The sequence below is a fragment of the Peromyscus eremicus genome, chromosome 8a, assembly GCF_949786415.1.
Source record: "Peromyscus eremicus chromosome 8a, PerEre_H2_v1, whole genome shotgun sequence".
Taxonomy (NCBI): domain Eukaryota; kingdom Metazoa; phylum Chordata; class Mammalia; order Rodentia; family Cricetidae; genus Peromyscus; species Peromyscus eremicus.
The window spans coordinates 36780130-36793145 of record NC_081423.1 but is presented as its reverse complement, the minus strand read 5'-3'; the positions used below and the strand labels follow the sequence as shown (position 1 = coordinate 36793145).

Here is a 13016-nt window from a genome sequence, read left to right as displayed (position 1 = left end):
GGACGAAAACATAGCAACCAAAATACGTGGTTGCTAGGGATAGTGGACAGAGGAGGGACAGGAGGAAGATGGGTGTGCTTATGGCTACAGAACAAGAAGGTTCTTCAGGTGCTGAAACTGTTTAGTATCTGCACTACTGTTTGGACATATAAACTGGTGTGGGATAAAATTATATAGACTTTGGGCTTAGAGAGATGGTTCAGTGGTTAGAGCACTTGTTGCTCTTCCAGAGAACTTGAGCTTAGTTCCCAACACCTACATTGGGTGACTTACAGTCACCTGTAACTCTCGTTCCAAGGATCTAATGCCCTCTTGTCTCCACAGGAACTCATACACTTGTGGCACAGACACACATATATGTATAAACAAAAATTGTAAACCTTTTCTAAAAAATGACACAGAACTTAATGCATGCACACAAATGAGTACAAATAACACTGGGGAATTTGGAGAGACCTGATGGGTTATACAATGTTAGTATACCAGTGTAGACTTTAAACAACAGTTTTACAGTTTCCATTAGAGCAAAGTGGGCAGACTATAGAAGAGGTTATACTGTGTTATTTTTACAACTGCAATATGAGTCTACTGTTACCACAACTTAAATCAGCTGAAAAAAGTTTTGTTTTTTTAAATAAAGGTCGTCTACAACTCCAGGCAGATCGCCATCAAGAACATATCCGAGCCAGAGATTCATTAATTCAGTCTTTGGCAACACATCTTGAATTGGATGGTTTTGAGCGTGGGCCCTTTAGTGAAAGACAGATTAAAAATTTTCACGGACTTGTGAGAGAGAGACAGGAAAGAGAAGCTCAAATTGCCAGCCAGCTCTTGGTAAATATCTTGAAATCCAGGTTTGCTGTCTTTTGTGTCAGATTCACTAGGTGATTTGATAAACTTTTTTTTTGTTGTTGTGTGTTTGATTTTTTGAGACAGAGTTTCTCTGTGTAGCCCTGGCTGTCCTGGAACTCACTTTGTAGACCAGGCTGGCCTCGAACTCATAGAGATCCGCCCGCCTCTGCCTCCCAAGTACTGGGATTAAATCACACCCTACGTGATTCAATAAACTTTTTAAGTGAACCTGACTTTGTCACATTTTTAGTGAGTGTTTGACTATTAAGTAGAATAAAAACTTTTAGAAACATTTTATTTAATTCATAAGGATAAAAATAAGAGCAAAATGTAGGTCTGTGGTTTTGTTTAAGTAAAATTTATTTTTGAGGATAATTGCAAAAAACTGGGCTCATGATTACTGATGGTCACCTCAGGGCAGTGCTTTTCACAGTTTTAGAAATTTCCTATATTTTCTTCGTTCTATATGTTACTTTAAAGGGAAATTTCCTTAGTTGCTTAATGAAAGACTTACTAATGCATATTCTTGGCATTTAGAATGACCTTACAGAAAAAGAAACTCTGAAGCAAAAGCAGATTGATGAGATAAGGGACAAGAAGGCCGGACTGGGCCGAATGATTGAGCTGAAAACAGAACTGCTCACTAAGAAGCAGAGCGAGCTGAGGAACGTGAAGAACGAGCTGCAGACGCTAGAGGGCTCATCGGACAGGATTCTGGAGCTGGACCAGGAGCTCACAAAAACCGTAAGCTGTCCAAGTGACCAAGTGGCCCCTGAGCGCTCTCATGTCTAAGACACCTGCGACCCTCCATTCTGAGTGTCCTCTCTCTTGCCCTGCGAGTGTGTCACTTCATTTGATAATCCACGTAAACGAGGTTTATTTAAATGGCTTGGTCATCAGCTCCTTGACTCTAGAAGTGGGTGGGCTAGAAACCAGGCTCACTGAAAAAACTCTAAAAAATACTTGTCTTCAGACTTCCAAGCTTTAGATTCTCTAACTCAAAGGCTCTTTGAGTGTGGCTCACAGAGGTGTGTTCCAAACACAGCAAAGTATTCAACTAAGTTAAAACTCGAGTGTTTTTCCAGTTAGTTTCCACACTTAGATTTTATGTGATTGACTTGTTACCACTTTTTCTGTGGTTAAACCGAGTTTCTTCCTTGACATTTCTGTTCCTCTCAAAGTAAGCATCCTGATGCCTGGCAGAGCCTCTGTGTCCACCTCCATGACTCGGGTAAACTGCCACTGCAGTGTACATTTTCATCAGTTTACAGTTTATCACAGTGTTGTCAGGGTGGGCAAGTGCCAGTAAGGACCACGTCATAGTGGTTCTGTGGTTTCTACATGCTAAGCAATATAGTGAGTTACATGGAGACGTAATAAAGACCTAAATGTTGGCGAGAGTTTCTCATCCATCTACATGGATACATTTCCCTTAATTCTTTTCTTTTTCTTTTTTTTAAAGATTTATTTTTAATTATGCATGTATGTGTCTGTGTGGGTATGTGCAAGGGGGTCCACGTACTGAAAGAGGCCAAAAGCGTTGGATCTGTATCTGCGAGCTACCTGACCTGAGTTCTGGGAATTGAACTTGAGTCCTCTGGAAAAGCAGTATGTGCTCTTAACCGTCAAGCCATCTTTCCAGCCCCTCTCTCTCTCTCTCTCTCTTTTTTTTTTTTAAATTTTCATTTCTCCTTTCTGTTGGGCCCTTCTAGGTTTATTTACTAATTCTCTATCATTACAGTTAGTACAGTAACCTGAATAAGATTTTTCCCCAAAGCATATTTAAGTTTATTTTTTTCCTCTTTTGGTAATGAACAAAAAGTAGTGTTTTGATGTAGTGTTTTGATGCTCTTAGAAATGATTTTTGGGGCTGGAGAGATGGTTCAGTAGTTAAGAGCACTGATTTCTCTTCCAGAGGTCCTGAGTTCAATTCCCAGCAACCACATGGTGGCTCACAACCACTTGTAATGAGATCTGGTGCCCTCTTCTGGCCTGCAGGGACTCATGCAGGCAGAATACTGTATACATAACAAATAAATAAATCAAAAAAAAAAAAGAAATGATTTTTGTTTTTAGTGGCAAAACTGAAGGTTTATTAAAAGAAAGAACAATACATGCTCCAAAAGTGGAAAGAGCTGTTTCAAAGCAGGTGACCCTGAGAGGTAATTTCCATTACATTTTGTCATTGTCCTAACTCTGGCACAGAACATATAAACGTGCATTTGTTTCAATTATTGATTAGGAACGTGAACTAAGCAAGGCTGAGAAAAATAGCAGTGTAGAAACCCTAAAGGCAGAGGTAATAAGCCTCCAAAGTGAGAAAGCCGACCTGGACCGGAGCTTGCGGAAGCTAGACCAGGAGATGGAGCAGTTGAATCATCACACAACAACCCGCACGCAGATGGAGATGCTGACCAAAGACAAGGTAGGATTTTCCTTCTGTCTTAGCTATACTGGTTGGTATTTAAAATAGCTCATCTTCCATTTGCAGTAGGAAGACTGTGAAGTATTGATTTGGTATTGGCTTTGTATTTAGAGGTTGTAAGATCTTAGTATTAAAAATATGCTTATAGGCCAGGCGGTGGTGGCGCACGCCTTTAATCCCAGCACTCAGGAGGCAGAGCCAGGTGGATCTCTGTGAGTTCGAGGCCGGCCTGGGCTACCAAGTGAGTTCCAGAAAAGGCGCAAAGCTACACGGAGAAACCCTGTCTCGAAAAAAATAAAAAAAATAAAAATAAAAAATATGCTTATAGAATCGAATTTCAAACCTAAAACTTTCGTTTTCTTTTTTCATTTTAGTTACTGTTTTTTGAGATGAGCGTAGCCCTGTCCTGTTGCCCTTGCTGGCCTCTGACTTAGTGGACTCAAGTGATTCTCCTCCCTCGGCCTCCTAACTGGGAATATAAGCATATGCCATTGCCTAGATAAGTTTTAGTAACAGAAAGCCCAGAAATAAAAACACAAAAATGTGTTCAGTGTTGGTAACCTTTGACATATAGAATTAAAATTTTTTATGACATTAGAATTTTTGCTCTGGCTTAAAAAGACCATCCTGAGACTTGGAAGATATCTTGAAGGTAAAGACACTCTATACCAAGCCTGCCCACCTGAATTTAATCCTGGAACTCACACAATAGAAGGAAAGAGCCAACTCCAAAGTTATCCTTAGACCTCCACATGTGTATGCCATGGTCAGAGTGCACACACACTGATGTTAAAAAAAAAAAAAAAAGGCAATCCTCATCCAAGTCCTTAAGAAATTTTACATTTTCTGCTTGAATTTTTTCATTTGTTTGTTTTTGTTTTTTGAGACAGGGTTTCTCTGTGTAACAGTCCTGGCTGTCCTGGAACTTGCTTTGTAGACCAGGCTGGCCTTGAACTCACTAAGATCCACCTGCCTCTGCCTCCCATTAAAGATGTGCGCCACCACTGCCTGGCCCTTCTGCTTAAATTTTTATACTTTTCATTTTTAAATCAAGAATCTTAGTCATTCCAGAATTTATTTATTCAATTCATTTTAGAATTCTACTTATTATGTATGAGCACACACATGCTTTGTAGCCCCTATAGTGGTGCATACCTTTATTCTCGGCATTTGACTGTCAGAGGTAGACAGATCTCTGTGAGTTCCTCGCTGCCTGGTCTACAGAGCAAGTTCCAGGCCAGTCAGGACTACTGAGTGAGACTCTGTCTCAAAAAAGTTAAAAAGAGAGAGAGAGAGAGACAACGGTGTGGAGTTGGCTCTCTCCCACCTTCATGTGGGTCTCAGGGGTGAACTCGGGTCATCAGGCTTTTGTGGCAAAAGCTTTGGCCTGCTGAGCCGTCGCACCAATCCCCAGAATTTATTTGTGTTCTTAATAGAATGTGGAGATACAGGCTTGACTTCGTAAAGTTGATTTGTCTGTTTTATATTTCATTATAGGCTGACAAAGATGAACAAATCAGAAAGATAAAGTCTAGGCACAGTGATGAGCTGACTTCACTGTTGGGGTATTTTCCTAACAAAAAACAGCTTGAAGACTGGCTTCATTCTAAATCCAAAGAAATCAACCAGACCAGGGACAGGCTTGCCACACTGAAGTGAGTTGCTAAAACATTCCACTGATAGAAATCTCCTTATTTCATGCTTTTATTTTTAATTGTTTTAAACATTCATTGTCATGAAATGATACATCATAGTCAGTTGATTTTTTTTCTTCTTCTGGCAATTTAAATAAAATGTAATGTGAGTGGTTGGGGTCTCTTGTCTGTTAAAACTGTAGAAGAAGATTGACATCTGAAAGTTGTATTCTGTCTCTGAACAGTGCATTGCTCAGACTTTCTTGGATGTTCCCTTAAGTGGTTGTTAGATAAGAGGGTACAGTATTTCTCATAAAATTTCTAGGGAGATAGTAGATTTAGCTTTAGCTGTATTTATGGTGTGTTACTTTTTTGTTTGTTTGAACAGGGTCTTACAGTATAGCCCAGGCTGGTCTCCAACTTGAGATCCTCTTATCCTTTGGAGTACTGGAATTATAAGGTATATGTCACCATGTCTGGCTCAAACTTGTATCTCTTGGAGAGGTCTTTTATTGAATAGAATATTTAAGTTCAGGAAATTGCAAGTTGTGGCAGTTTGTTAGAAAGGATAAAGTAATTGGTATAAGCTATGTCACCATGAAAGAATTGTACAAAGAGGGACAAGATGTCTCAGAGGGTAATACTGCCAAGTCTCATGACCTCAGTTCCATCCCAGGAACCTACATGGTGGGAGAGAACTGATTCCTGCAAGTTGCCTCTGACCTCACATGCACGCCCTCCACAATGTAAAAGAAAAAGACAAGGGTACTGCTAAATACTAGGAGTAATCGCCATTGGTAAGCTCAGGAAAGGAAGCTAGCAGTGGAAGCACTGAGTGCTTGGGGAGCCAGGATGTCTGGGGTGCCCTGGGAAGATATTTCCTCAAGGAGAGGTCTGTAGTGTTTGGTGCTTCCTGGAGACTGGATAGGATGAAGGCTGCACTTGGCCTGTAGGTTGTCTGTGTGTTGGAAGCATCTTCTGTAGTCCTTTTTCTGCAGGGTTTGCAGTGACTCACAGCGGACAGTACTAAGTACCATCTATTTTGTTGTGTTCTTTCTGCTTGGTTTTAAAGAGCATGCTGAATTCAGCACATTGAATTTCCAGACTGGTGCATCATAACTTAGAAAGCTAAAACCTCCGACACATGAGCTTTGAGATTGTCTAGGATGGTGATTAAGAGTTAGGGTACTGGGCTGGAGAGATGGCTCAGAGGTTAAGAACATTGGCTGCTCTTTCGAAGGTCCTGAGTTCAATTCCCAGCACCCATATGGTGGCTCACAACCATCTGTAATGAGAGCTGAATGCCCTCTTCTAAATAAATAAATAAATCTTTTTTTTAAAAAAAAGAGGGTACTAACGAGTTGTACTAGTAAGCAAGTGTGTTGAAGAATGAGGGGGAAATGAGTGACCACAGGTAAGGAGATGACAGCAACAAGAAAGGGCCAAGGAGGCGTTTAGAGGCAGGTAGGGAGCACTGTGAAGGAGACCAGTGGATAGAACTGCTCTGCTACTCCTTTCTTTGTCTCCAGTAGAGCCAGCAGCTGGCTTCCGCTGCTCAGGCCTATAATCTGGGATCTAAGACTGTGAGCCCCAGAAATACAGCACAGCTCTGCCCTATACATTTACCTGGGAGCAGGTCCATGCTAGGATTAGCAGATGGGTCAGTGTCCTAAGGGGAGCATTCAACATATTCTTCTAACTTCTAAAGAATGTGGCTAGAGTGTAGCTCAGTGTTAGAGCGTGCTTGAGGTCCTGGGTCCTACTCCAGCACAAAACTATAAAAAATATAGGAAAGGATTTGTTCATACCTAACTCTTCATGATTTTTGGCAGAATTTGTCTTTTATCTCCTTCCTCAAATTTTTCAACTTTCTAGGGAGCTGGAGAGAGCTCAGTGGCTGCTCTTGCATTGGACCTGGGTTTAGTACCCAGCACATACATGGTGGCTCACAACCGCCTGTAACTCCAGTTCCAGGGCATCTGACACCCTTTCTGACTTCTTTGGGCACCAGGCATGTACATGGTACACGTGCACACATGGAGGCAAAACATTCATACACATAAACTAAATCTAAAAAAAGTTTTAAATTTTCAAATATCCCACATTTGTTTTTGTTTTAGCAAAGAACTAGCTTCAGCTGAACAGAATAAAAATCATGTAAATAATGAGCTGAAGAAAAAGGAAGAACAGTTGTCCAGTTATGAAGATAAGCTGTTTGATGTTTGTGGTAGCCAGGATTTTGAAAGTGATTTAGGCAGACTTAAAGAAGACATTGAAAAGTCCTCAAAACAGCGCGGTAAGTTACAGTTTATATTATCACGGCACTTTGCCTTTTGGAGTTTCATTCCCAGGTAATCGCCGAAGATCAGAGATTTTAAGACTTATGTTTTAAATTATTTTTAATTGTGTGTATGTGCATGTGAGTTGGGTGTCCACCAAGGCCAGAGGTGTCAGATCTCCTCTGGAGGTAGAGTTGCAGGTGATGGTGAGCTGTCCAGTATAGGTGCTAAGAACTAACTGGTTCTCCGCCAGAGCAGCAAGTGCTCTTAACTGCTGAGCCACCCCTTCAGCCCAGGATAGGAGATTTTATTTTATTTTTTTGGTTTTTTGAGACAGGGTTTCTCTGTGTAGCCTTGGCTGTCCTGGAACTCACTCTGTAGACCAAGCTGGCCTTGAACTCACAGAGATCTACCTGCCTTGCCTCCCGAGTGCTGGAACTACCACCACCACCACTGCCTGGCGATGACAGGAGATTTTGAAACTTTGTGTGTGTAAGAAATGCCTGACACATAGAAAGACCTCAGTAAAATGTTATGCTTTTTGTATGATACCAAAAAACTATGCAAATTGAATATAAAATATCCTTAGGAAGATTTAAATGTCTGACTCTTTATTTCATTTGGGTACATTGGGAGTATGAGGGGAAAGGAGTGATGGGCTAAGGAGATGGCACATAGAAAGATCTCAGTAAAGTGTTACACTTTTTGTATGATCCCCAGAATTGCAAGAATAATGATTATATGAGAAAAGATATGGACGTCTGACTAGAGATTTATGTTTTTAAACAGCTATGCTGGCTGGGGCCACAGCAGTTTACTCCCAGTTCATTACTCAGCTGACAGATGAGGACCAGGCTTGTTGTCCAGTCTGTCAGAGAGTGTTTCAGACAGAGGCTGAACTACAGGAAGTCATCAGTGACTTGCAGTCCAAGCTGAGGCTTGCTCCAGACAAGCTCAAGTCAACAGAATCAGAACTAAAAAAAAAAGAACGACGCCGTGATGAAATGCTTGGGCTTGTGCCTGTGAGGTAAGCCTGACGCAGTCATGGAGTTGGTGTAGCCTTTACTCTGTGTGTTTCCTGAGACTTGACAGCTTTTAAACTGGTTATTGATGGCGCTTTCCAAACCCCACAAACAAAATGGGAAAAGTTATTCCAAAAGATAACTTTAAGTATGTGGGTTGTTTTGCCTGCATGTATGGCTGTGCACTGCGTGTGTGCCCACAGTCACAGGTACATGAGCTGCCGTGTGAGGGCTGGGAACTAAATCCTGGTCCTCTGGAAGAGCCACCAGTGCTCTTAACTGCTGAGCCGTCTCTCCAGCCCCCACCACCACCACCCAAAAACCCCAACTTTTAAAATTACATTTTATTTATTTGATGTGAGTATGGGCATGACATGCCATTTGTGTGGTGGGTGGTCAGAGGACAACTTTGGGAAGTCTGTTCAGACTTCCACCATGTGGGTCCTGGGGGTCAAACTCAGACCATTAGGCTTGGTGGCTAGCACCTTTATTCACTAAGCAATCTCATCAGCCCCAGAAGACTTTAGAGTGTATTTTATGTTGTTGCCACTTTTGAAGAAGCATAGATTATTTCTGTTGTTACTGTCTCTTTCATATATACAAGAAATTTAGGCACTAGTCTGTTAAAAAGCACAGTCACATGAGGAAATACATGATTTCTATCATGGTGTCTCCTAGAACATGGTAAGACATGTACACAGGAGCTGATCTAACCAAGGAGACAAGCTCTCAGAAGGAGACAGAAAGCTAGGCTTAATAGAGAGAGCACTTGAAATGGTGCAGCAGAGGGCTCGTTAAGAAGCAAGCCGGGGGTTGGGGGGGGTTGGGGGGGAGTGTAAGAATGAGATAAGCGTTTAGAGAACGTGGCAGGAAAGGGGCTGTAAAGCCTCAAGAAGTTTGTGTGTCTTACTTAGAAGGGCAACAGGGCAATTAGAACCATGTACAAAGAGGAGAGGAGCTTGCCCTAGACTGCATCCAAAAGTTATCTCAGGTTTGAGGCATGATTTTTATGCCTGGTTCCCACAAGTTGGAAAGATGGGACCACACTATGTTCACAACTAGTGTAGCTGTCTGCTAGGTAATAAGGAGCCATTCTAAAGTCTTGATTGTGTTTTAGGAAACTTAACCTCTTATTAATAGATTGAATAGATCAATAGATTAATAGATTGAATAGACAATCTCTGGAAGCAGAGAAGCCAGAATCTGTTGTCCAGGAAAACTGCAGAAGAGTTTCAGGAAAATGAGGAGAGTCTAAGGAGATTGCTTTATGGCAGCCAGCTTCTAAAGTGGCCCTCATAGTCCCTCAGTGCTCATGTGTAGTTACCTCTCATATTGTGGCAGGATGGTCTATGTGAACTGAAATAGGCCAGGAATAGCTTTACCTGGGGGTGCATACCTGTAATCACAGCACTTCAGAGGTGGAGGCAGCGAAACTCAGGGTCATCCTCTTCTTCATAGTGAGGTCAGTGCCAAAATGGGCTACAAGGGACTTGTCAGAATCAATCAGTCAGTCAATCGGAAAGAGAGAAACAATAGCCTGGACTTCAAGATTATGTTACCTAAGGTACTGTGGCTTCAACCGTTCTAGTCTGCCATGTTTAAGTAGCTCTGGAGAGAAGTCTGCATGATGGGGACTGGAGGCCTTCCTACTGAATAGGTGAGTTTGGAAGCAGAATTTGTAGAGTTGATCTTAGGATGACTGTAGTCCTGACCAAATAGCTGGACTCCACCTCCCTGAGAGACTGTGTCAGCAGCATACCTCCTGATCCTCACATCTGTGAGCAATAACTGGTACTCTTTTTTTAAGCTGCTTGGTTTGGGGTATTTTATTATGCAACAATAGATAACTACTGTATGCATCTAGAGAGAAAGCCAGACTGCTAGAGCCACAGAGAAGGCGATAAGAACGTTCAGCAGTAGCTTGAGATTGAAAAGGCAGAATAAGGTAATTTCTAGAAAAAAAGATCAAATAAAAGATAAAACTTAAAGTTGATAGTGCACACAGAGTAATCATGAAGTTGTTCTACCATACTGAAATATTTCAAATGGCACTAGATAACATGGTGTTACATTTCAGGGCTCCTGTCATGAAGCCCCTTCACAGAGTGAGTAGCATTTCTTGATCATTGTCATGTCTTGTGACTGGTTACTTTGCTGAATGAAGAATGGTAACATTTGTTCTAGTCACTGCTGTGTAACTAACAGTGAGGCTCACTGTCATTTCTCAGGGTTCTGTAGGAGGGCTGTCATCTAGGTCTTAGCAGGAAGCATCAGTCATCCTAAATTTGCTGGGGCTGGACATTCAGGATGGCTGATACCAACCGCTGGCTGGGAGCCTGGCTGAGGGATGTCATACAGTGCTTTCACGTGGCCTCTGCATGTGTCCTGGGCTCTGGTCAGCAGTGTAGCTGGGCTACCTGAGTATAGTTATTCCAAGAGACAGGAAACTGATGCTTTGTGAAGTCTCTCTCTCATTTTTAAAGATTTCTATTTTTATTATTTTTAATCCGGTATACATGTTGAGGGGGCATATGCATACACCCATAGAGGCCATAGGCATTGAATACCCTGGGAGCTGGAGTTACAGATATTTGTGAGCCACCTGATGTGGGTGCTGGGAACTGAACTCAGCAACATACCCCTAACTGCTAGGCCATCTTTCCGCCCCAGCTGAGTCTCTTAGGACCTAGATCCAAAAGCTGGCACAGTGGTACTGCTGTCATTTTCTGTTGGTGGCAGTCACAGCCTGCCAGAATTCAGAAAAGACTACTCATATCTCTGCAGAAGGAGAGTCAGAACATTAAGACTGCTTTTTTTTTTTTTTTTGGATACAGGGTCTCACTATGTAGTCTTGGCTGTCCTGGAACTTACTCTGTAGACCAGGCTGGTCTCCAACTCATAGAGTTGCCTCTGCCTCCTGAGCACTGGGATTAAAGGCGTGCATCACCACATCCAGCTAAGGTTCTGTTCTAAAGTGGTACCAGTGTGTTAGTATTGCTGTCATACATTCTATTACTTGAAACAGAGGCTGAAAGCAGGAGAGGTCCCTAGGAGCTGCTGAAAGTGGGTCATGGTGCTGATGGGGCACTAAGTGAGGATGCACATGAGCGGAGGCTGCAGCTGCTAAAAGCAACAAAACTCAGATTCAGAAGACTTCCAAGAGCCGGCAGCAGAAGGCCGTCTTGGAGAAGTGGGGAAGGAGGGATGAGTTGAGGACACGTGAGAGGACGGCTTCTCTCCCAGAAGAGGAGAAAGTGTTCTGAAATGTATGAAGTGTACATAAATCAACAGCAAATCAAAGGTCTAATAAGCTAGGAGAACTTTTTTAAATGTGGAAAAGCAGTGGCTGGGATTTCTAATTCTGGCTCTGCTGAATGCCCTTAGGAATGCTGCTTAACCCACCTGGGTCATGTTTTACTAGCACCCGTAGGCAGGGGTTTGAAAACAGGATAGTCACATATTCTCAGTGTATCCCTCTTAAGAGGTATTTTTCAAATACAAAGAAAAAAAGTAGGCATTTACAGTGGAGAAACATGGCTAACCCCACTGTAACCAAACGAATGAGGTGGTCATCACAAATAATAGACACGTTGACATCATGGAGCTACTGACAGGATGTCCTGGAAAGGGCTAGTAGCTCTTCTGTGCTGTTCTTGCCAAAACACATAATAACCTCACTTTAGTTATGAGGAAATGTGAGCTAGAGTGAAATGATTTTCATTGTGTTTTCTCCTAAGGCAAAGCATAATTGATTTGAAGGAGAAAGAAATACCAGAATTAAGAAACAGACTACAGAATGTCAATAGAGACATCCAGCGCCTAAAGACTGACATAGAAGAACAGGAAACACTCCTGGGTACAATCATGCCTGAAGAAGAAGGTGCTAAAGTATGCCTGACAGATGTTACAGTTATGGAGAGGTTCCAGGTAACCTTACTGCCGTTTAAAGTGGAATGAAATTGATCTGTGCAGCTTGAATGTGAAATGTGAGCGTGTTAAAAACAGTAGCTGGAGCCGGGCGGTGGTGGCTTACACCTTTAATCCCAGCACTCGGGAGGCAGAGGTAGGCAGATCTCTGCAAGTTCAAGGCCAGCCTGGACTACAGAGTGAGTTCTAGGAAGGGCTCCAAAACTACACAGAGAAACCCTGTCTCAAAAAACAACAACAAAAAACCCAGTAGCTGGAGCCGGGTATAATGGCACGAGCCTTTAATCCCAGCACTCAGGAGGTAGAAGCCAGTGAGTCTTTGTGAGGTAGAGGCCAACATGGTCTACAAATCCAGTTCCAGAACAGCCAAGGCTACACAGAGAAACTCTTGCCTTGAAAAATTAAAAAAATAAAAACCAGTAGCTGGGCATGATGGCTCATACCTTTAATCCCAGCACTGGGGAGGAAGAAGCAGGTAGATCTTTGTAAGTTCAGGACCAGCCTGGTCTATGTAGCAAATGCCAGGCCAGCCAGGGCTACACAGTGAGTGAGTGAGTGAGTGAGTGAGTGAGTGAGTGAGTGAGTGAGTCTCTCTCTCTCTCTCTCTCTCTCTCTCTCTCTCTCTCTCTCTCTCTCTCCACACACACACACACACACACACACACACACACAAGCAAATTTTCAGGTTCAGACAACTGATTTGTATATATTCCTATGCTTAAAAGTATTTATAAACTATGGAAATTGAAACATAATTCATTTACCTTATTTGAAGTACCAGAACTTATTTTTACTTTTTATCCTATTAAACTTGGCTTTCAAAGGGTTTGCTCATGATAATGCAGTAAGTCTCTTAGAAGTGACTGTTGTGTTCTTA

The 13016-nt window shown here is 42.2% G+C and overlaps 1 protein-coding gene across 1 annotated transcript in view; it reads left to right on the top strand.

Moving 5' to 3' along the window:
* The window catches only part of Rad50 (RAD50 double strand break repair protein), a 58952-nt gene that overhangs the window by 13719 nt on the left and 32217 nt on the right, over positions 1–13016 (top strand). Inside the window, exons 8-14 of the mRNA XM_059270550.1 lie at positions 641–834; positions 1390–1596; positions 3095–3277; positions 4775–4932; positions 7032–7207; positions 7980–8217; positions 11950–12139. Coding sequence (XP_059126533.1) covers positions 641–834; positions 1390–1596; positions 3095–3277; positions 4775–4932; positions 7032–7207; positions 7980–8217; positions 11950–12139 — 1346 coding nt within the window. The remainder of the gene's footprint in view (positions 1–640; positions 835–1389; positions 1597–3094; positions 3278–4774; positions 4933–7031; positions 7208–7979; positions 8218–11949; positions 12140–13016) is intronic.